Source organism: Dendronephthya gigantea, unplaced genomic scaffold, assembly GCF_004324835.1.
Source record: "Dendronephthya gigantea isolate DGI-Jeju-01 unplaced genomic scaffold, DenGig_1.0 000158F, whole genome shotgun sequence".
NCBI classification, from domain to species: Eukaryota; Metazoa; Cnidaria; class Anthozoa; order Malacalcyonacea; family Nephtheidae; genus Dendronephthya; species Dendronephthya gigantea.
Window position 1 is genome coordinate 471,854 of NW_021163168.1, and position 22,606 is coordinate 494,459.

At 35.7% G+C, this 22,606-nt stretch overlaps 2 protein-coding genes across 4 annotated transcripts; one reads left to right on the top strand and one right to left on the bottom strand.

Annotated features, from left to right (window-relative positions):
• The first annotated feature begins 4,460 nt into the window (after positions 1-4,460).
• LOC114537509 (trace amine-associated receptor 6-like) lies at positions 4,461-9,393 on the top strand. The gene is made up of 2 exons (XM_028558548.1): positions 4,461-4,842; positions 8,372-9,393. Exons 1-2 carry the CDS (start codon positions 4,461-4,463, stop codon positions 9,391-9,393), a joined length of 1,404 nt encoding a protein of 467 aa, XP_028414349.1.
• Positions 9,394-13,604: 4,211 nt separating this feature from the next.
• Positions 13,605-22,172, bottom strand: LOC114537515 (DNA repair protein RAD51 homolog 1-like). Of its 3 annotated transcripts, none has more exons than XM_028558559.1 (9): positions 21,932-22,172; positions 19,969-20,224; positions 19,025-19,116; positions 18,385-18,479; positions 17,314-17,427; positions 16,999-17,128; positions 15,304-15,425; positions 14,625-14,776; positions 13,605-14,464 (listed from the first exon to the last, which is right to left on the bottom strand). In XM_028558559.1, the coding sequence occupies exons 1-8, from the start codon at positions 22,019-22,021 to the stop codon at positions 14,653-14,655; spliced, it is 1,023 nt and encodes a 340-aa protein (XP_028414360.1). In that variant the 5' UTR covers positions 22,022-22,172; the 3' UTR covers positions 13,605-14,464; positions 14,625-14,652. The 3 variants fall into 3 exon arrangements, with proteins under 3 accessions (XP_028414360.1, XP_028414359.1, XP_028414358.1); XM_028558558.1 differs by having other exon boundaries at positions 13,605-14,506; XM_028558557.1 differs by lacking the exon at positions 13,605-14,464 and having other exon boundaries at positions 14,556-14,776.
• Positions 22,173-22,606: the final 434 nt, after the last annotated feature.

Consider the following 22,606-nt stretch of genomic DNA (forward strand, 5'->3'; position numbering starts at 1 on the left):
AACGCTTGCTTGCCTACTTACGGAACGCGAACATGGAATTTGCTTGCATGAGGTGTTATAACTCCGGACCGGTGGCATGTCAAAAATTTTTATATTTCACAACCAGGGGTAACGGTATATAGCTTACTCACTAACTTTCTAAGATCGTCGTGCATGTAGCTCTGTGCGAATGTATCCCATGCAGTTTTAAATCATATATAGTACTTGCTTGAGTATATTACGAAAACATTCCTTTTCCCGAAAGTACTGAATATTTTGGCATTCTTAAATCTGATCGTGAATCAAATGATATTACTAGACTGTACATATAGCGATAACAAATCGATATTTCACAGGGGGTTAAGGTATAAAACGAGTTTTATATATCTTGAGTTTTATCTATCTTGATAGAAAGGGATCGCTAGAAAGTTTTATTGCTTTTTATTACGTTGTCGGGGCTGCACAAATAACTAATGTTATTCCCTAGTGATTCTTGTGGCTTTGCCTATAGAAACGTTTCATTTTTCAAAACTCTGCACGAGTATATGAACAACTTGACACGTACGACACAATAAGTTAGGAAATGTAATGATCAATAGATTAGGCGTGCACGGGTACCGACATAGCTACGTTCGATCCGAAATTGATATTAGCGAATTGAAGCACAATAAATTCTTCAGAATTTGCACGTTCCAGAGAATAAACGATAGGTGCATATAGAAAACTGACCGGTCAAATTTTCATCTATTTTTGCATGCTATATGTAAGGACACCTCAACCGGACAAACAAGGTCCGGCCCAAATTCGCCTGGTCCCAACTCCCATGTGAACGTAGCCTAAAAAGGCTAGTTTAAAACTATCTGGTGCTTCTCAAGTGCCATTTAAAACAATAGTCAATAATTTATGATGCTTTATTATCACTATGCGTTCGACACATGAGAAGCACGACGTTTGGATCAGGCCTAAAGCCGTGCTCGGGCTTTGTATTTGTAGCCTGATTTAGTTGTGTGTCTGATTTACTGTAAGATTTATAGGCTCGTATTTGAGTGTAGGCTTAAAATATGGTAATATTTTGGTGTTTATGACACGAACTAACGAAATGAACGATAATGAACGAAATGAACGATAATAATAACTTAAAATGTATTGTTTTATAGGTGCTGTGTACTTTAAATGTGATTGGTTCATTCGTAGTCACATACATGACTTTAAATAAATGCAATGTTTTCCGCCAGGGAAACGAGTGAAAAATTTTTGCCCGATTCTTTTCATAACAAAGTAAAGTGGGTTTCTTTTTCCAGACTCTTAGGAAAACAAAACTCACTATTTCCCTCGGGAGCATAGCTACATTATAAGTGTATAATACTCTTGTATGTTTGCATTGTGACATCAATGAGTAATTTAGCTTGTAGGTATAAACCACGTAAGTATTTAATACTGCAAAGCTTTCGGCCCGTTAACCAGTGTATTGTCACGAACGATTTTAAAACAGAGGTGTGCAAACTCCCTTGAGAACAGAACGCAACAAAACAGCGACCTTTACCAAGAACGTCACGAATCGACATTTTTTTGCGAATTAACGTATCTAATTTGGAAAACATTACGAGGTTATATGTTAGGTTTACGAGTCTATATGCATGCACGAGTGATATAAATATTGTTTTCAAAATCTTCGACCTCGTAAAAAAAATGAGTTACTGCAAAGCTTTCGGTCCGTTAACCCGGGCTTTAATAAAATAAATAATTTCCATGAACTTAAATTTTTCATATCAGGACTATATATATCGTCGGGCTGGCTACACCACTAATTTAAATAAACACTTTCCAGCACACATGCATGTTAGATAAACAATCAACTGATGAGTTCAAGAGATAACAAAACTTTTACCTAAACTCTAATCTTAATTTCTCTCCAATTTACACATACATGCATCCGTGACCACATAAATACGAGCGTATTGTCACGAACGATTTTAAAACAAAGGTTTGCAAACTTCCTTGAGAGCAGAACGCAACACAACAGCGACACTTTTTTGGGAATTAACGTATCCATTTGGAAAACATTAGGAGGTTAGTCTATATGCACGAGGGATATGCTTAAAATATTGTTTTTAAAATCTTTGACCTCGTATAAAAATGAGTTTATATATAAATTGGTCAAAAATAAGATCATAATTTATATCTCTTAATTTTAACGTTATATATAGATTTTATGTATGTGTGTGTGTTTTTGTAAATTACGCGACAATTGCTTGTAAGGCGTACGAATTGCACCGAATTGTTGTGAAAACACAAATAAAAATTTATAGGAAAATTAAAAGACAATTTACAATTAGTTTTAACCAACATTATAGCGAACGTGAAAACTTCTAGGGATTTGAAGTATTTTTATAAGCACGCATGTTCTTTATAAGAAAAGTCTTTGCCAGTCAATATTGGTATAGTTATGCTAAAGCGATCGACATGCATTTCAAATTTTGGGAAATAATTATATTACTATATAAATTTCTTATTGATGCAAACTATAGGAAAGTCAGTGTTTGACGAACAAAACGATCTCCAATAACACCACAGCGAGCAACGGTACATATATCCAACAGAAATCTGGCATAATCTTTTTGCAATGGATAATGAAACACATTTCGGCCCTGGCAAAACAGGTGATATAATTACTTCCCGCCAAGATATATATATATATATATATATATATATATATATATATATATATATATATATATATATATATATATATTATCAAATAAAGTTTGTTGAACGCGGTAATGTCTAACTTAAATTTTGATATATGTCTGGAACAATTCTGTACAATATTAGTCGAGATCGAGCCGTTTAAAATAAAGGTGCATTTTTTGACGAAGCGAATAACATGACTAAATATCGCGACTCAACTAACGGTTATTTTCAACTTCCACGAGTTTGGATTTGTTTGGAATATGCAAGGACTAATAATGCAAGAGAAGTTTTAGCATAAAAACAGTGAGGATTTGCCAGACGAAGCTATCAATATTTGTTCTTACTGTTACGTGCTGTTTTCATTCTATTTTAGAACATCTTTTGCTTCTCCCAGAAACGCTACCTTGAGTTTGAACGCCTATATCTTGGCTAATATTATATAGAAATGAACAAGGCTTACATTAAAATTTAAGTTTAAATACCACTCCACTCAATTGACTTTACTTTAAAATGATATCTTTTTTAGTTTTTAAATTAAATTAAGTCAAAGAGGAGGAACATTTTTTTGCGCCACCCGGTATATATATATATATATATATTTATATATATATATATATATATATATATATATATATATATACATATATATATATATATATATATATATATATATATATATATATATATATATATATATATATATATATATATATATTTATTTATTGAAAGACTAGCTTAGCTACTCTGAGTTTCACGCTATAAAGCGATCGTCAGGCGATATATATATATATATATATATATATATATATATATATATATATATATATGCATATATATACATATTATATTATATTTAATATATATATATATATATATATATATATTTATATATGTAGTTATATATATGGAATTCAATATGTTATAAGAAATCCTAATAATTTCTTTGGTAGTTTCAGCAAATACAGAATACGACAAAAATTTGACCTTGTATCTACAATTACTGGGTTTAAGTTGCAGCATCCCTTGTCGGAGAGGCAATTTTTTCCTTCGTAAACGGACGTTGCCATTTGAAACAGTCGTTGTAAAATTTCAAAACAGTGGTCAGTCAGAAGCACATTAAATAAAACACTGTATTAAGTTTAACCTAGGGTTAGCGCTAACCTAGCTTTGAACAACTGGTCCCTGGTGCTAAGCATGGCGATTATTTGAAACGATCGACGAACGAATGGTATACGTGCGAGACATTTAGCTGCCAATTGATAACGGTATAGAAAACATTGACAAATTTTTAAATTTAATCGACCATAGCAAGATAAGCTTAAACACTTTAGTTTGATCGATGAAACTCGACTACATCATATCTTTACCTTGGATAAGTTGGATAGGTCAAGTAAATTACATAAGGCTTCTTCAATACGTATAAATTATTAACTTATCGAAGAGGGTATTCTACCAGCTTGGCGAAAACCTTGATATCATGCAGAAAAGCTTTATAGCTTCTGCATGGAAGTATAATTACCTAATTATTAGCTCGTTTTCAGTTATCGCAAGAGCCACGAATTATTACTTCCCGCCAAAATGTCTGGTTATTGCAGATATAATATTTAAGACATAAGATACAATATTTGGTATGTTCCATAAGAAGATATAATATTTAAGATCATTATCGTCAAAATGTTTAGAAACAGAACTAAACAAATGCTGCACTTCGTACTACAGCAATAGAAGTGCTTTAAGTTTACTTTAGGGTTTGTTATTTGTCACACAAGTGGTGGTGGTTGCACTGGAAAATGAAAATTGATTTGACATTCAAACTTCGCGTTTTGTTCGCAAAGTCGTCAAATAAGACGGGCCATGATGGAGTAAGGAAAGCGATACATCAATCTTTCTTCAAATTATATCATATGAGCAAAGAAACAAAGCAGAATTTTGGTGAGGTATTTGGTCACTTCGCAACTGAACGCCTCAGCGAGCTCAATTTGGGAGAGAAGGAATACAATTTGCATACCAATATTCGAAATCATTCGAAACCACCGAAACATGCCGGAAAAAGGCCAAAATCCAAACTTACGAAAGTTCGTATCACCTATTATTCGAATGCTACCGCTACTAGACAAATTCGACTAATTCGTGCGGGGGATGTAGAACAAAACCCAGGGCCAAGCTTGCAAGGTACAGCCATACAAGATTCAGACTATCTGCAAGATTTTGCTAGTGAGATTCAAAGCGGCTCATATAAACTCAGCGTTGCTCACATTAATATCAGAAGTCTTCGAAACAAGGCTGATGAATTAAAGGTTCTCGTTCAAATGCATGTGTCGTTTTGATATACTGGCAATAACAGAAACCCACCTTGACCGAAAAATATCAAGTAAAATAATTAACATAGAAAATTACAAAATATTTAGCAAAGACAGGAACTCTGGAGCTGCAGGTGGTGGCTGCTTAATGTATGTAAATGACAACATTTGTTGCTCACGTCTTATATCCTTATATCCTCCTCTCTTATATCCCGAGGTCGAGTAAATTCAAGTGCTTTTGTTGTTGGAAATTTCTATAGACCACCTTCGGACCTTAAGTTTTTCGACCGATTTAGTGAAATATTGGAAAGAGTCTGGATAAAGCATCGAAACATTCTGCTAGTAGGAGATTTCAACGTGTGATATGACTCGGAAAAGGAGAAATCTAACAACAAATGGGATAAGACTGCAGAGTATTTTAGATCAATTTGAATATACAGTGATTAATAAGCAACCCACTACTGTAGAACAACAAACGAGACTTCAACTCAATCGACCTAATTATTGTTAGCAAATCTGAACTGGTTGAGCAAACAAAAACGCCTTAGTAGGCCTTATATGGAAAGAGCATACCAAACTAAAATTGGAGAGTTTATAATTGGTTGTAAAATTGCAAAAATTATCGCCATGCGGAGTTTTTATAGCTCAGAATTTATATATAGATAATAGGGAATAACCGGTTGATTGCTGCTTTTAAGTGCGACACTGACGTCATCATCGCTTCGCGACGGACATCCATGATGATGATTATTTCGTATATTCGTTAAGCATTATTCTAAGTAAGGAGTGGAAACACTTTGACGATATTATAGCTTGTCGCACCTCCAACCCCTATACAAAGCCATGTTGTGATATGTACTATTCAAACCGGGAGTGAAAAAATATTTTATTTTAGAATAGCCCCACAAAAGTGCAAATTTTAAATTTCGGACAGAGATACAGTTGTTCGTATACACCCTGAATATCATGATGAGCCTTTTTGATAATTCTAAAATTGAATGTGTTCATCCATACCACAGAGTAAACAATAGATACAGAGCTGGAACTAGGCGGCCTATAGTAATTAAATATGGCCGCTTTTTTTAGTGCGCGTGAGCGTAAAGTGACCAACAGGGCATGCTCGGCAAGTGTTTGAAACGTTTAAAATGGCTTGGATTTCTCGCTCAAACATTTTCGATTAATTGTAGCTTTACAAAATCGTCATCTACGGCATATAACCACTTAAGATAAATAGCATTTTAACCACTTAAGATAAATTACTTTAAATTTCTTAAAGTAATTACTACTTTAAATACTACTTTAAATTTCTTACCGATTTTGAAAGTTATAGCTAGCTACTGTTATTACATGTTAATTCAATAGTATAAAGAACAGGCCCTAATGACATATAGATAAGAGGTGTTTACATGTATTTTTTGTGTTTGCTGTGGAGAGCTAATTCTACGAAGACCTGCAAGTTCTGTCCTATAAACACAGAGGAAAGAAAGTTTGTGAATATATGTTAATAAGGTTTAATCCAAGCATAAAAGTTTTATACAACTATTTATTATATATGGCACGCGATCTTGTGACTAAATGGCGTGCGCTGATTGGTTCTTTGCCGGTCTGGAATCCCCCAGTGTTAGACCGTTGCCATAGTAACGGTCCAACTCTCATATTCTTGAACAAAAACAAGCTTGCACTTTTATTTTTGACACGAAAAATATCGACGGAGAATAGGACGAAGAAGAGCATTATTTGGTACATGTAAATATTATATTTATTCATCTTTGATATTTGTATATATTACTGTATCATTCTTATTTAACGAATAAAAAATAAAGTTTTTGAAGCCACTTCAGTGCTTGCTTGGCGACTGGCTGGCGAAAGAGCCGGCAAGAATGCTGCAGCGCATTGCATAAATAAATAAACTAAATACTGTATGCCGTATAATAAATCTCTTATTAACCGAATACGTTCGGTCTGTACTGGAAAAATATCAGACCTCGGTCTTCTATGTACGGACCTCGCTATCGCTCGGTCCGTACTGTCAAGACCTCGGTCTGATATTTTTTTAGTACGGGCCTCAAATTCGGTTAATAAGTGGTATACATATATTGCTATAGCGTATATTGATGAGTTGTCTTCTTTATAGATATGCAGCGGGTATTACTTTATATATATTATTAATTATATATATTTTATATTTTAGATATAACTATACTTACATGTTTTATAAGTATACTTCAAGCAAAAACAATTAGTTTATAAGTATACGAGTAGCCTTATGTATATGGAGTAACATAAAGGGAGTTAAGGTTTAAAACCCATTATTCGACTTCTTGCGATAACATTTTTAAATATCTTAAGCACTATTCAATATCTTGCCAATCTTTTATACATTTTCTACATAATGGTCTTCCTTGATATAATATAATATTCCATTTGTCTTAAGAAACTATCGCACAATGAGCCATCGCAGAGACGCGCACAACTATTGTAGGATAGATATGACGTCTCATAGCAAGGATGAATTTAGATGTTTTTAAATTGTTATATTGCATGAGCATTATTCAGGACGTATGTTTAATGAGCTGGGTAAAAGTACACGTAACGCTCATCACCAAACACAGCAATGTAATATAAGTTCTAAAAAACATTAAAATAACTTGTAACTCTCCGAAATAATATCATAAAAGCAATTTGATACTTTAAAAAAAAATATTGAAAATGGCACAAACTAGAGGGGCAATTTTTTAAAAGTATATATATTGACACAATTTTCGCCAACTTGAATTTGACAACAGTCAATTCAACGCCCAATATCTCGGAAAATGCCCGGGGATCACCGAGATCATTCCAGCAGATTTGAAGCTTATAAGATTGTCTTTCGAATTACCAAGAATGAAGAAAATCGATATTTCATTTCAAACCTTGTAAACAGATTTACACCTAAGTCGGCCATTCCCGGTTCAAGCCTCAATATAAGATACAATATAATATTTACAGAAACCACTAGATCTTTACTTCTTCTGTAAGTGCACTTGAAAATATACCCGAAAATTTAAATATTTATATTTTTTCTCTATTTATTTCGCGACGAATGCAAAAATTTTAGCCAAAATTTTTCTCAAACGCGATGAGAAAATAGAGCGATCTTATTGGTCGAGAGCTCAAGTGACAACTTGCTAATTGCTTGTCCAACCTCCTCTGGTTTATACTAATTTACAGACAAAGAAAGATCTGTATATCAAAGTGTATTATTGTATTAATGATAGTAATAATATAAATGAAATGTGTTTCCCACATCATAAGGGCGTGTACAAAACCCTTCCTCAGAGTTCCCCAAGATGGAGGGGCGAACCCATGCACGAGTAAATTTAGTTATATGAAGTCCTGACACATTTTTGTTTTTTTCATAGTGGGGTCCCCCTTTCAGGAAGCAACTGTCTACTCACAGGCAGCAATAATGCTAATTATCACGATCTTCGCAACCTTGGGAAACAGTTTAGTCTTGATTGCCACCTGGAAGGAGAAAAGCCTTCATGAGCCACGCAAATATTTCGTTGCTTGCCTGGCTGTTGCTGATCTTTCACTCGGTTTGTTCGTGGCTCCGATTCTGTCGTGTCAGATTTTTAATGAAATAGAGAAGAATCCAGCAATGAACTCTATTCATCTTTGCCGTTTTCTCATTTGGGTCGATGCATTTTCGGCGACGGCATCTATTTACATACTAACGTTCATCAGTTTCGACCAATATCTAAAAGTCAGCAGGCCACTTCAGTACCGAATAAGAATGACAAATTCAAAGTCAAGAAACATCATCAGAACCATCTGGTTCATTGCAGCAACTTATGCGACATTACATATGTTTCCCTACGAAGATGACTTGGGTATCATATTAGAACCCGAATGTGGGTTTAGAAATAAGGGTTTTCATACATTCATCGCGGTTAGTGCGTTTTTTGTTCCAACCATAATCATATTGGTCATGCAATCTCTCATTTTTTTGGTTGCACACAATCGACGCAAGAGGATGCGAAATGGTGAACTGGGCCAGATTTACAGCAAAGATAGAGGGGAGCGAAAAGATTTTTATAAAGATCTTCAAGTCATCCGCATGTTGTTAGTTGTTGTGGTTGCATTTATAATTTGTTGGGGTCCCCTTTTTTCAACGTTGATGATATCTTATTATTCCCCGTCAGTTTATAATAATTATTGCAATGTACATGTTTGCTTCATTATTTTTCGAATAACACGTACACTTCCGATATTTAACTCCTTTTTAAACCCAATCATATATGCGTGTCTTGATATAACGTACAAGAAAGCTTTCAAAAGCCTGCTTCGGAGGATATGTCAACCATGCTCAAAAAAAAATCAGAACCACGAAACCTTCGAAATGATTTATCCTCGGAAATTGAATACCCCGGAAGACAGTTGAAAGGCATGAAGAAAGGAATCCCGGTAAAACAAGCGGACAATTTATGGTCTCATTCCATCTACTCTGGACTTTTGGAAAACATTTGGTTTTTTATCCGATTGTAAAAATTGAGCTATTCTCGTTTGCCCAGTCTCACCGTTAATTTTTAAAGAATTTAATTAGCCAATTCCCGAAGTTGTATAATATATAGGAAGTCTCCCAAATAGTAACGATAAATTATGTGAGCATATTCATAAGTAATTTATTATAATTTAAACCATATTTATATTTTAAGCCAACGATCTTTATAACCACATCTTTTTGTATATACTGCATGATAATGCAATGTAAAGTGTAATTTAATATACACAAATATAAAGAAAGAATAGCTAGAATACGAATATAATTTTAGTGTTCAATGAAATAGTATAATGTCTTTAAGGATCAGTTTCATTGTTGAAGAGCACGTTGCAGTTGCCGCCGTATTTCTCAAACTCTCTTTGCGCCAAACTTGTTTGTACTGTATGCGCAATCTGACGAAACTCGTAGTTCTTGGGCTTTTGAATACGTAATTGCTCACACTCACTGATGACGTAATAAGCAAACAATACGCGAGAATAGCATCATAGATTAAAGATGAACATATGTCCGTCTCAGTAATAAAAAACAACTAGCAAGTGTTTATTGCGTGATATTGCGTGATAATCCTCATTTGTCATTACGTCATCGCCTTTGAAGCCCGTTTTACACAGCGAACTCCACATATATCTGGAGTAAGAACTTTGGGTGTAAAAAGTGAAGCCAAAGATAGCGGAAATTGAAGCGCTATAGTACGTCAGTTTTAGTCCTCCTAACTCGCGCGGCCAAATATTTTTCATTGTTTTTGACCGGGAGTGACGTTCCCGAAACCCTCAGATTTTCGTGTTTTTCATCATTTTGAGAGCACAAGAATGGAATTTTTTCATTTTACAGATAACCTGTTTCGCTGCATCTACCAGATGTGGGTGCCAAATTTTCCGACTGTACGTGTGAGTAAATATGCATTTTTCGCCATAAATTCAACTACGCATTTTAGATTTGTTTAATTTTTTTAATTTTGAGTTTTTTTCCTATATTTCCACCTCATGTTTTGAGCGTCTTGTTTCGTTTTTGGTTTGGAAAGGCTTTAACGCTAGTTTTCCTTTATTTTTTAGCCAGCTTTCCTAGCATAGGGCTCTTTTTGAGGTTTCTTTTATATACGTGCATTATGATTGACTCTTGTTTATAAATTTCATAATCATATAATTATTAGTATTACTTCAAACTCGTACGTTTTTCAGCATAAAAAAATAAAGTTAAAAAATACGAATTTAGTTGACCGCGCACATGGGAGGACTGAAACTGACGTACTATAGCGCCTCTATATTCGCCATTTTTTACTTCACTTGTTTGCCTCACGGAAGTCTTAAGTTCTTACTCCAGATATATGTGGAGCTCACTGGTTTTACACAAGGCGAATTTATTCGCGCGACGCGATGCGGCAACGCGACGCGAATTTTGAGTTTTCAGAAGCATATAAATTAAATTCTGAAAGCAAAATTTGGAAACTATGGACGACTTTGGAAACTAGAGCAGCCAAAATGTTTTATGGTTATGTAATCTATAAGAATATTATGATAGTTTAAAGTTTATTTGATTTTGACAATAATTTACCAATTTATATGAATTAAAAAAAGTAAAGTTACGAGAATAAAAAACAAAAACAAAACTATAACATTAAATAAATAGAAAACCGCTCGTTGCATGCATGCCCTGCGATGATTTCAGCGTGCGAAACACATTGTATTATATTTCATACTAGAAATACATGCATGCAGCAACTCGTCGCCTCGGTTGAACGAAATTAATTAAGCATAGGGTTGGGGTATTTGTGGTATTGTTGGTATGTGAGAAGAAAAGTATGGAAATATATTTCTGGAAGCGGGTTTCTGGATGTATTGGAATCTAAGCTTAACCAAAATTTGGAAAACGTCAATAATTGGTTAATATCAAATAAACTTACTCTCAATATGACTAAAACCGAATATATGTTAATTGGCTCAAGGCAAAGATTGAGAACACTTTCTGAAAATCCTAATTTCGAAATTAATAGCGTTCCAATCAAAAGAGTCTTTAAAGCAAAATCTCTTGGCGTCTTAATTGACGAGAACTTAACCTGGAGTTACCATATCGACAAAATAACTAAAAAAGCAGCTTCTGGTGTCGGCGATATAAAGCGTTTGAGGTCTGTTGTTTCATCAGAAACATTATACCTTGTCTATCGAGCTCTAATACAACCTTACTTTGATTATTGTAACGTCGTATGGGGAACCTGTGGAAAGACCTTAGCCAATCAACTCCAGAAACTACAAAACCGAGCAGCTCGAGTATTTACCTTTTCAAATTTTGACGCGGATGCAGGACTTATAATGGAAATTTTAGGGTGGGACAATCTAAATACGCAACGTCAAATTCAGAAAACGTTGATGGTTTATAAGTCTACACACCGTCTCACTCCTGAATATCTATACATTTCAAATTTATAAATCGTAACGATGTAACTAACTATTCACTCAGAGACTCTGTGAACAAGCTTGCTGTTCCATTACCCCGCACCAATTATCTTAAAAACAGCTTTAGTTATAGTGGCGCGGTCTTGTGGAACTGCCTACCTACTAATATCAGACAAGCAGAATCCCTAAATGAATTTCAAAGATTGTTGAAACGTTATATTCGATAAACACGGCATTTATGGAAAACAGGTTCATATATATATATATATATATATATATATATATATATATATATATATATATATATATATATATATATATATATATATATATATATATATATATATACCACCGTGGATAAATAAAGTTCAGTTCAGAAGCACTGTAGTCATAGCAACTCGCAACAACACGCAACGGCCGTATATTTTTTAACAATCAAAGTTCACCCTCAAATTTTTGTGAAAAAAATGGTAAAAATACGACAAGATTCCAACCATTATCTGGAAGTGAAGTTACTTATCTATAGTCACTGTTATGGTAAATTATTTTAATCATTAATCCCTGAGCGGGCGCTCCGCGAGGGTACTAATTCCGCTCGGAGATTAGGAATTACACCCGGAACCCTGGAAAACATAGCTGAGTCCAAAGCAGTGAACTCAAATAAGACTGGAACGCTCACTCTGCATGTTGGAAGTTTGAAGCCAAGATGGCGGACACTGAAGCCTTTCTTGTAGGTATGATCCAGGCTTCCACGCGGAAATTTCGTAGATAAAATGGCGGCAATTTTTATTTTTTTTCCTTTGAAATTTCCGCGCCAGAGGCCTGGATCGTACCTACAAGAGAGGCTTCATGATCCGCCATCTTCGCTTCACTCATTGAATGAGGGAAAGTCAGAGGGAAAGCCAGAGAGTGAGCGTTCCAGTCTTATTCGAGTTCACTGGTCCAAAGTTGTCCAAATTCTATGTCATGGACGGTCGACGTTGGATGGTTTTGTAAGTTATGCGCATGCGCGAGTAACGACTGATAATCAACAAACGTTCCGATTGGCTAAGACAGACTGAAGTTTGTATTGTACAGTATTATACACAACACTGTATGTATTTAATAAAGCTACCGGAGTTCTACTGACAATCTATAATTAAAAACAAAAGAACACCTGGTGTGTCAATTGATGGCAGCGTATATAGTGGCATTGCACATGTGATATTGATGATATTGATGTTAAATAATAGATAAGTTCTCGCAGCGTGTGCTAATAAAATTGTCATATTTCTATGTCGGCAACATTATTATCATCATTAGACAAACAGCATGGGCTAACTGCTATGAGGTTGTAAGATTATCATAAACTATTAAAGAAGAATGAAAAAACACGAGACACATGCAATTTTCGTGTTCACTTCTCTTGCCGTGAAATGACTGGCAACAAGGCGAAAACCGCAAAATATTATTGGGGCATCAATAATATTTTCCATGTCAATGCGTATATTGGAATTGTAGCAAGAACTGTGGGATTTTTTCTATAGCATTTGATGTCGATTGTCAAAATTAAGTCATCGCTGCGTGCTGTTAAAAATATTATAGCTAATAGACAAACAGCATGCGACTAACTGCTATAAGAAACTACTTATTACTATATATATCAAAGAAGAATAACAAATGCGAGGCATATTTTTCATGTTCACTTCACTTTCCACGAAATGAAGTTCATGAAAAACAGCAAAATACAACACGACAAACAACAACCAAAGTTCCTTTGAAGTTTAAAAATTTATTCGAAATTTAGACAAAAACGCGCTCGTGCCGCTCCGCATCACACATTAATTGCACGCAAAATTTTGACCTTATTTACAAGGCACTATACAAGAACTTTGTTCAACTCCCTTGATGTACGCGAACAAAACTTTTCGGCAAAATCTCTTCCTTTATGAAAACCAAACATTCTTCAAACGCAATTGCAACAACAAACTTCTTAGTAAGCCCAGCAGATATTTTTGCGGAAACAACATTTGTTTCCGAGTAACAAAAATGTTTCGTAACAAATTCAGAAACATTTCCTGTTATTCAAGCTTTACCACGAAAACATTCTTTTCGTATTTGCCCATTGTGGAATACATGGTAAAATCATTGTCAAGAAACAACATTGTCTTCACAACAATATTTTCAGGCCACCCAGCTTCCTTCAAAGTGGAAGTAAAATCCCCGTATGTAAACAATCGGTTTGTTGACATTTTAAACTTTTATACTTTTTGAAATACGTTATGTTGTCTGAATATCTAACAACATTTAAGCTCGTTATACCTATGAATATAAACTAGTGTTTTTGATGAGAAAAATTCGAAACATGCGAAATTTGGGGAAAATTTCTATCGGAGGACTTCACATTGTTTTGAGCAGAACTGATGCGTAGACTTGACTTCCACTTGGACTTCCACTTTAACCGTTAGTCAATCAAACTTCAGTTAATCTTCAGAATCCTTAATCGTGGTTGGTTAACTTTCGCACCAGCCACATGCATCCACTTAATTTGAACTACATTTTGTGTAACTGTCCCGTTCATCCTGAACATATATATCGAGTGCATGTGCATCAAGGCGACATTTCTTGTCAATAATTCGGAGTTTATAGAAAACGATCAAATTAATTATCAGGTCTCTGTCCTGGGAAGTATAATATCAAATTTCGCTGAAATCTCTATTTACATTACAACTATACACTTACTGTACGTGTACACAGCAATCCAATTCATTCATTCTTTAGCATCCCCCACACCGTCAGGGTTAATTGCGAACATTGCTTCAGCTTCGGGTAGACAAGGAGAGTCGTATATTTTACAAATTCTTGTTTCGCCACGACCTTTTCGTAGGTATAACCTTTTGAAAATAATTGTAATAAGGTTACTTTGTATTTATTAAAAGCAGGTTTGGATATTTTTATCGCGACGCCGAGACCTCTCGTTTTTACCCTGAAAAAACTGTTGGATATATTATATATCAGCAAATGGTAAATGCATCGTTGTAAATTTGATCCATGTATGTTTTGTATAGATCCATTAAAGGAACGAATAGCATCGGATGGTGTTTTGAGATGGCTTATAATACATACAAGTTAATAATACAAGTTAATACAAGTGGAACACTTATATCCACCTGGGACCGGTTGTTCAAAAAGCCGCCGGGTTAGCTAACCCTGGGTTAACTCAAATTTTCACAATATGTTTTTTCATAAATATTTTGTGGATCAATAGAAGTCTTATTAGAAGCATATAAACCAAAAAAGCGGAGTAAAATTTAACTCAGGATTAGCGCTAACCTAGTATTGAACAACCGGCCCCTGGCCCTGAATTTGCACTGCTTGTGCATTATACGGAATGCTTGTGTTTTTCCTTTCTATAACTTGCCTTGTAGTGGAAGCATGGGCCATAATATGTCCTCCTATTGGTTTCTTTGGGTCAGTCTGAAATACGGAAGCTCCGTCCACTTGAGCCACGACTTGATTTGTTATAACTACAGCAACGCCGAACTATACAAGACCGCGTAAAGTAGAAATCAAATTAAAATACTAAACATATTATACATGTGCTACTCAGCTATAAATGTATTTATTAGTATAATAAAAGAAGTTAATATCGAAGAGTTGGCCCGCGCGTGGATTCCTAGCCAGATGTTTGGCACGGGTATTTTCCCCGGGCTTTAGTATTTATATGGCTTGCCTTGTTGTTTATCTGCTTATTATCGCTTCGTTCGCCCCGCCTTCCTTCCCTGACATTCCACCCGTCGGGGGATGGTTTCCATTTATTGTTTTTTAGTTTAGCTTCTCTAGGTTCAGTTGGTTTGCAAAGACTCCTACGGTATGTATCTAATTATTTGCTATGTGTGCATCGTGTGTGTTCATGTTTTCCATATACGGCTTTCACTTCTGTGATTCCGTGTGACAGTGTGATCACGGGATGGAGAGGGTACCGTTTAGGTTCCATATCTGATGGACGTACGCATGATTGAAAATGACAGTAAAGACTACGCATCGCTAGTCTACGCATAGACGGAATATGGCGGAAATACCGTCTATGTAACAGCGCCAAATTCCGTGTTCTATAATTATTTATCCCCAGAATCTGGGGGACGCTGTGTGATTGGCTACATATTTAATTACGATGCCTGATTGGCTACTCACGATCAGCAAAGCTTTGATTGGTTTAGAGTGGAATAATAAAAATATTTTTCGTGGGAGTCAAGTGTCAACAACAAATGGCAAGCTGTTAAGCTCAAACACAAAGTCTTCTTTGCTCCGTCCTTGAACTAGGTATTTGTCCTTCGCTCTCCCGATAATCTCTTTACAAAGGATACACTCGTGAGTACTCGCGCCGACATTGGCATTTTCATTGCAAATTGTTAATGAAGATCAAAAAGACGATAAGGTTTTTGTTGCAGACTCAAAGGAAGATCGACGAACATGTGAATTGTGAAATTTGATCATAAATGTTTCGTGCATAAAATGCGAAAATTAATTACTAATTTCAATTTACGTCACATTTTGCATAAATTACAGTACACGAAATTTGGCTCTGATACGCAGACCCTCTTTTTCCCCGCCTTTCTATTTCGGGCATGGGTCTGCGGCGCAGGCTAACGCATCGCCAACCTCGTTCGTTTCGCCGAGCTCGTTCGCTTCGCCGTGCTGCCGTCTCTATCCCTACCGATCCGCAGCGGGCATAATTAGTTAGGTTACTATAGTTATAATATTCGCTAAGCCTCGCCTAGCCTCGTTTGGCCTTATCTGAGTATATTAAAACATCATACAAAGGGTAAGTGTCGCAGCTCCTCGCAAGAATGATTTTCATTGGGTGAACTTTACAACACATTTCTGTTTCGACCAATAGCATAGCTTTGTTCTTTTGAAAGCATATAGAAAAGCATTATCCAATTGGACGAAAGCTTCTGAGAGCTGCGACATGTCCCCATATAAATACAATAGTGACCTATCAGGCTATCATAGCAACATAGTGCAATCACTCGTCCGTATTAGCAAGTATTTAAAACAATGCAGCGCTATCTGCAAAACACAATACAATTTACAAGCACAGTAGTTCACAAACCTCATCTGCCAACCGCAGTAATGTCCTCAAAAATCTTCCCAAATGCATTTGACGGTCAGCAAGTTCACCGCGCCCTTGATAATCAGTCCGGTACAGCGCGGTAGCACTGTCTACAATGACTAGGGAGTACCTTAAACAAAAAACCAGCAAAAATGAACAGTGGAAAACGGAAACTGGCTAAGATTAATAACACTCGTTTAGTAATGTGGTATCCGGCTCTGATAGTACACCGAGGCGAATCAAAGGAATACGTCTTCACTTCTAGATATGTTAGTTACGTAGGTTCTTATTATTAAAATCAGTTGCTATTCAAACCTTGATTCGGAAAGCATCGCTGACGTGTTGAGCAATAGTTGGGATTGATGCTCTGTATTATACGCTTTAGCATACGCCACGTTGTCCATTACTTGCGAGCCACTAAGACCATATCTAAAGCGAAAACCAGTCAAATACTTCAATTTCCACAAAGAGGTATATATTTCCGTACATCAAAATCAAACTATTGACAAAGCTAAATTTCTGCTACGCGATGGATTTTTGTTATATTCACCGGTAAACATCACTCATATTCACTGGTGAATAGGACACGCGAACATCACGCGAACCCACACGCAAGGGCAAAACTGATGGCGGAAACAGTGTTGTTGTTTGCTTGAAATTAAGAAATAACAGAAAACACAAAGACGCTAAAATACGTTTGACGGTAAATGCCTTGTATACTTTTACTGATTTATAGAAATACTTTGGCGAAGCTTAACCTTTGGCTTTGTAATGTATTACTAAAATGTATGCGACATGTGCGGTGGCTATTCTACAAGCTCAGAATATTTTTTTCAGTATAATCATCACTTCTGGAAATATTTCGGCGAATCCTCACAGCGGAGGGTCTATAAATGATACTGAATTATGCCATCCAAGATTGCGGGCCACTTTTGTGATGCGCTATCGTTGCGATGGTTCAATAGATAAGATTTTCAAAATACTGCAAGTATGTATTATAACAGTTCTCAAACTATAGAAAATGGTCGATCAATATAGAGACCATATATTATGTAGTTGTGAATTGTAGAGTATTAGTCATTAAGGCATTATGTAATAAACAGCGAGGAATTTAGTTTCGTTTCGAACGAATCGGCACATTTGTTTACATTTTTCATGCAGGCAAAGCAAATCAGAATGCTAAAAATTTTTAATACGTCATGTAAAATGGTGAATAATGTACCCTTTTTACTGAAAGTACTGTAGCTAATATTTATGCATTCTGATTGGGTTACTGAGAATGTGATCAAAAATTCTGATTGATCTAAAACGAACTCCTACTTGATCTTGCTTAGGCATTAATCTGCCCTTATAATATTAGTTACGGCAGGTACAGTAGCTACCAACCTGTCTGCCACGGCAATAAGTCTTTCTGGTCGGAATGTATTCTCTGTATCAATATAGATTGCTTTACCTTCTCCTCCTCCCATGTCAATAGGAAGCTGTTAAAAAAATGTTCACTATTTTCGTACCAATAACCAGAAGTCCAAAAATTCATGCGTCTCCACAGCGCATGCGCAAAATGTCACGATAGCTACGCGTGTTTACACTATATAATATTGAGATTATGACGTGATATTGACGTGATATTGATATTGATAATATTGACGTAAAAATGGCGAGTAAATGGCGTGGCATGTCCATATTTGGATGCATCACGCCATTTATTCGCCATTTTCACGTCGTGTTTGACGTTCACATCCTCATGCTAAATCTCCCTAATATGTCGTAAACGATTCCTCTTCTTGCGTATGAAATTTCTACCGACACAACGTTATCGTTGACTGCGTTAACTGTGAAATTTAAAATCTCCGTTATGTTAGGCGGGTTCACTTGATTACATAATATAAATTGTAAATGTAACATTAATATAGACGCTGTATCCTTTAAATCGCAATTCTAGAGTCACCTTGACCATTTGAAGTTGAGGAGGTAATGTCACTTACCCAGCATCACTAATCGATATGTACACACGCAGTAAACGTACCTGACAAGTGACTGCTAAAGTATGGCAAAGTTGAGTTTTCCCCGTACGAAATTCGCCAAATATTTCTGTTATTGAACCAGTTTCAATTCCCCCTGCAATTACATGATTACGGTACTAAATAAGTTATGATTTATTGAGTTGATGCATAGATTTTCATGCAAACATGGTATCTGTGATAAGACTCATAAGAGGGGTCTTCAAAAAGGTTATACCTACATCTTGAGTTAAAACGTCAAAATATAGCTAGGTACTATACTGATTGGTGGACTCGGACTACGCACTAAACGAAATGGAACCCCCAAAATAAAGCTACCCACGACTTTGCGAGGCCAGGCAGCTTTGTACCCAGGAAAAAAATCAGCTACCGTACTATATCGGTTGGCAAGAAAAGATGGCGTGCGGGGGGGGGGGTGGCGGTGCCTGTGTACGAAGCTTGGGCAACGCTTTGACCTCTAAGATACGGAAGCAGCTGAAAATAGCTAACCCAGTGAATGTGTATGTATATTAAGGCGGTAATCTATTAATGACTGCGAATAGGCGAGCTAAAAACAAATAGCTAGCTACGATTCACAGGCAGTTTAGTTATACTGATTTTCGAGTTCCTTGTTTAATTGGCAGGCAAAAACCAACGTTGGAGTGAGTTTTTTCCTGATACAATTTGGTCCCCATATTCCCAGTTAGAACTGTCGAAACGACCTCGGCTCAAATTTTGGAACCTTTCAAAACAGGGCTCCGAGCATGTGCAGAAGCAATTAAGTATAATGATGGATTCTATTTTGTCTCCAACAACAGCGAATTCTTTATTACTTCTACTGAGCTTGTGGCCGCATGTTTAAATAGTTGCAAGTAGGAACCATATACAGCCTATTGAGTTAGTATATTTGAAGAACTAATGTCCTCTTTCAGATGCATCATTAAGATTGATGATCACCACCAACACAAACCTTGAAGTAATTTGTCCAATTCTTTAGATCCCGTTGTGATTGTAATCAGTTCTGATCTTTTTGCATGAAATTCAGTGGCAGTTGTGAAGCCCATAGGTATTATTTTATATGCCTCTTGTTGAATCTTGTCAGCCTTTGCATCACTTATTCCCTTTATTCTTGTCAAATGTCTCTTGGATGAGTAAGCAACAGCCTCAATTGTGTACAAACCAGCAGCCTCAAGCTTCTCAACGTCACTTTTACTTATACCACAATCCTTGAAAGAGACATTGTCATTAAGCATCTATATACCAATTTGTATAGTAAAATTTGAGTAAAATTTCAAGTCTAAAATTTAAAAAAAAACTGTCAGACATAATTTAACACAGACATAATTTTCCATATTTCAATTGATACCATAAGTTTCACTCCTGCCCCTATCTGGAAAATATGCAGGAAGGCAGGTACCGTTACAGTAAACCTGACGGTAACCTCTTCTGCAGTAAAATTTTAGGTATGTAGAATTTGATGACACAATACAAATCGGGGTAATGCCACCATGGTTGAAAATAACAAGTGCATCATAGCAAGTAAATTAGGAAGGGGATCAAGAGGGAATAAAGTACTTTGGAAAAACCCTCAAAGTGCAGACAAGAATCAACTGATATCAGTGACTATATAAAATCAATAAGAATCAATAGGCTGATTTAGCCTGCATGTATGTGCCCATGTATGGACAATGATGCCACATGCACCATTTTTTTTCATATTCCAATCCTCTTAACTGACACAAAAGTGCTAACTAAATGTGTTAAGTTATAGAACCCAACATCCCTTACTGGGCTAAAATTTGGCAATTTATTGAAATCAACATACTGTTTACCAGTTGTTTACAGTTTTACCACAGGTGATTTGCTATGATGGTTATATAAACATGTGAAGAACATTTTACATTTTAAACCTCAAATTATGCAGGTCCATAAATTAAAAAATATCTGGTTGCATTTGAAATTCCTTAAAGATGGCAAATCAAAGATGGATTTTTCTGTACTATAACAGATTATACATGTCAAACAACATAAAGCCCTGCTAACATAAATTACAGTCTGGAAAATCTAATCTATACTTGTGTATGAGGGGCCAGTTGTTCGAAGGCAGGATAGATCTACCAGGGGCCGGTTGTATGAAAGCCGGATAGCGCTATCCACCGGATAGAGATTTTTTGAACCGTTCTAAAAATGCTAGAAGAACAATAAAATTTCAGCTTTGGAACCAACAATTATTAAAGAGGTTTCTCAATTTAGGAATTCTAAGACTTAATCAAAGTTTCAGCCAACAACGGAAGATTTTTTAAAGTGGTTGAAAAAACCACTATCCGGTGGATAGCGCTATCCGGCTTTCATACAACCCCAGAAGAAGAATAAAAATAAAAAATGGATCTGGTGAATGAATAAAAGAGGCTTTTATTTAAGAATACTGAATTATACCAAGCACATTCGAGTAATCCTAGAACAATGAAAAAGAACATATAACTGGCCCCAGATAGAAAACTAGTCGCACTATGCCAAAACATTTTATAATTTTATACAAAATTAACATGCAGTAAGGTGCTGTTGACCTTTGAACGTTGTGATGGTTTGGATCTGAAACAATAAATTGTAAATTAATGGATGAAACCAATAAATTGTAAATTAAGGCATGTTCATTGATTTCCATTACCCAGCAGGGTAGCCTAAGACAGATGAATAACGAATTTTCCGTTATTCGTCTGTCTTAGGCTACAAGCAGGGTATCCGCATATAAAATATATTAATTTCTAAGAAGTATAAATATACATATTAAAGTTTATTATATTTTGTAAACAAAGTTTAATGAAATATATTTTTTGCTGGTTATTACTCTGAAGTTGTACAACGATTGTTTTAAGGTTTGAAAATCGTTATTTGTTAATACAGTTAGTTAAGCTAACAGTATTTAAATATACCTGAAGTTTTTTCACAAGAAGCGGTGCGCCATAGGCATCTTCCTCGACATCCTCTTCAACTTGCTGCTCTTGCCGATGCTCTTGCGCCATCAAATCCAATTCGATGTGTCTTTTATACCCTTTATACTCAACTCAAATAAATGAACAGACTTTCAGTAATTTCAGTTCGCTTATTTAATAGTAGAAACCGCAACAAAATCTACGTATTTTAAATGTTGTTACACCATCGATATTTGTTGACAATCAGTTCAAATTTGAGCGCGAAACCGGCCCGCGCCAGCCTTCAGCCTGCATGGCTGCATCGCCCGACAATTTTACTGAGCTCTAAGAATGTGAAACTGGATAGCGCACGGTGTAGCTTATAGCAGTGAACTCTATGTACACGCGTAAAAATCATCATGTTGATACGAGTTGTTAAAAAAAGGAGTGAACAATGTTGTGCTGCACCCTGTGAACAGTATTGTTAACAATGTTGTTGAAGCTTGTTGAATCATAAATCTTGTTGCAACTTGTTACAACAACATTGCATTAACATTGATGATTCAACAAGCTTCAACAACATTATTAACAATACTGTTCCAAGGGTGCAGCACAACATTGTTCACTCCTGATGCGACAACCTGATCAATTTTTGGCCGTGTAATATATAGAGAATAATACATGGATGCTTGGAAA

Coding starts and splice junctions, on each gene's coding strand:
- LOC114537515 (XM_028558559.1), bottom strand. CDS start 22,021: ATGGCGCAAGAGCATCGGCAAGAGCAGCAAGTTGAAGAGGATGTCGAG. Junction 17,428..18,384: donor CTTATTGCCGTGGCAGACAG/GTTGGTAGCTAC, acceptor TTTTCGCTTTAG/ATATGGTCTTAGTGGCTCGC. Junction 15,426..16,998: donor TACTGCGGTTGGCAGATGAG/GTTTGTGAACTA, acceptor GGTCTTGTATAG/TTCGGCGTTGCTGTAGTTAT.
- LOC114537509 (XM_028558548.1), top strand. CDS start 4,461: ATGAAAATTGATTTGACATTCAAACTTCGCGTTTTGTTCGCAAAGTCG. Junction 4,843..8,371: donor CCCAGGGCCAAGCTTGCAAG/GTACAGCCATAC, acceptor TTTTTTTCATAG/TGGGGTCCCCCTTTCAGGAA.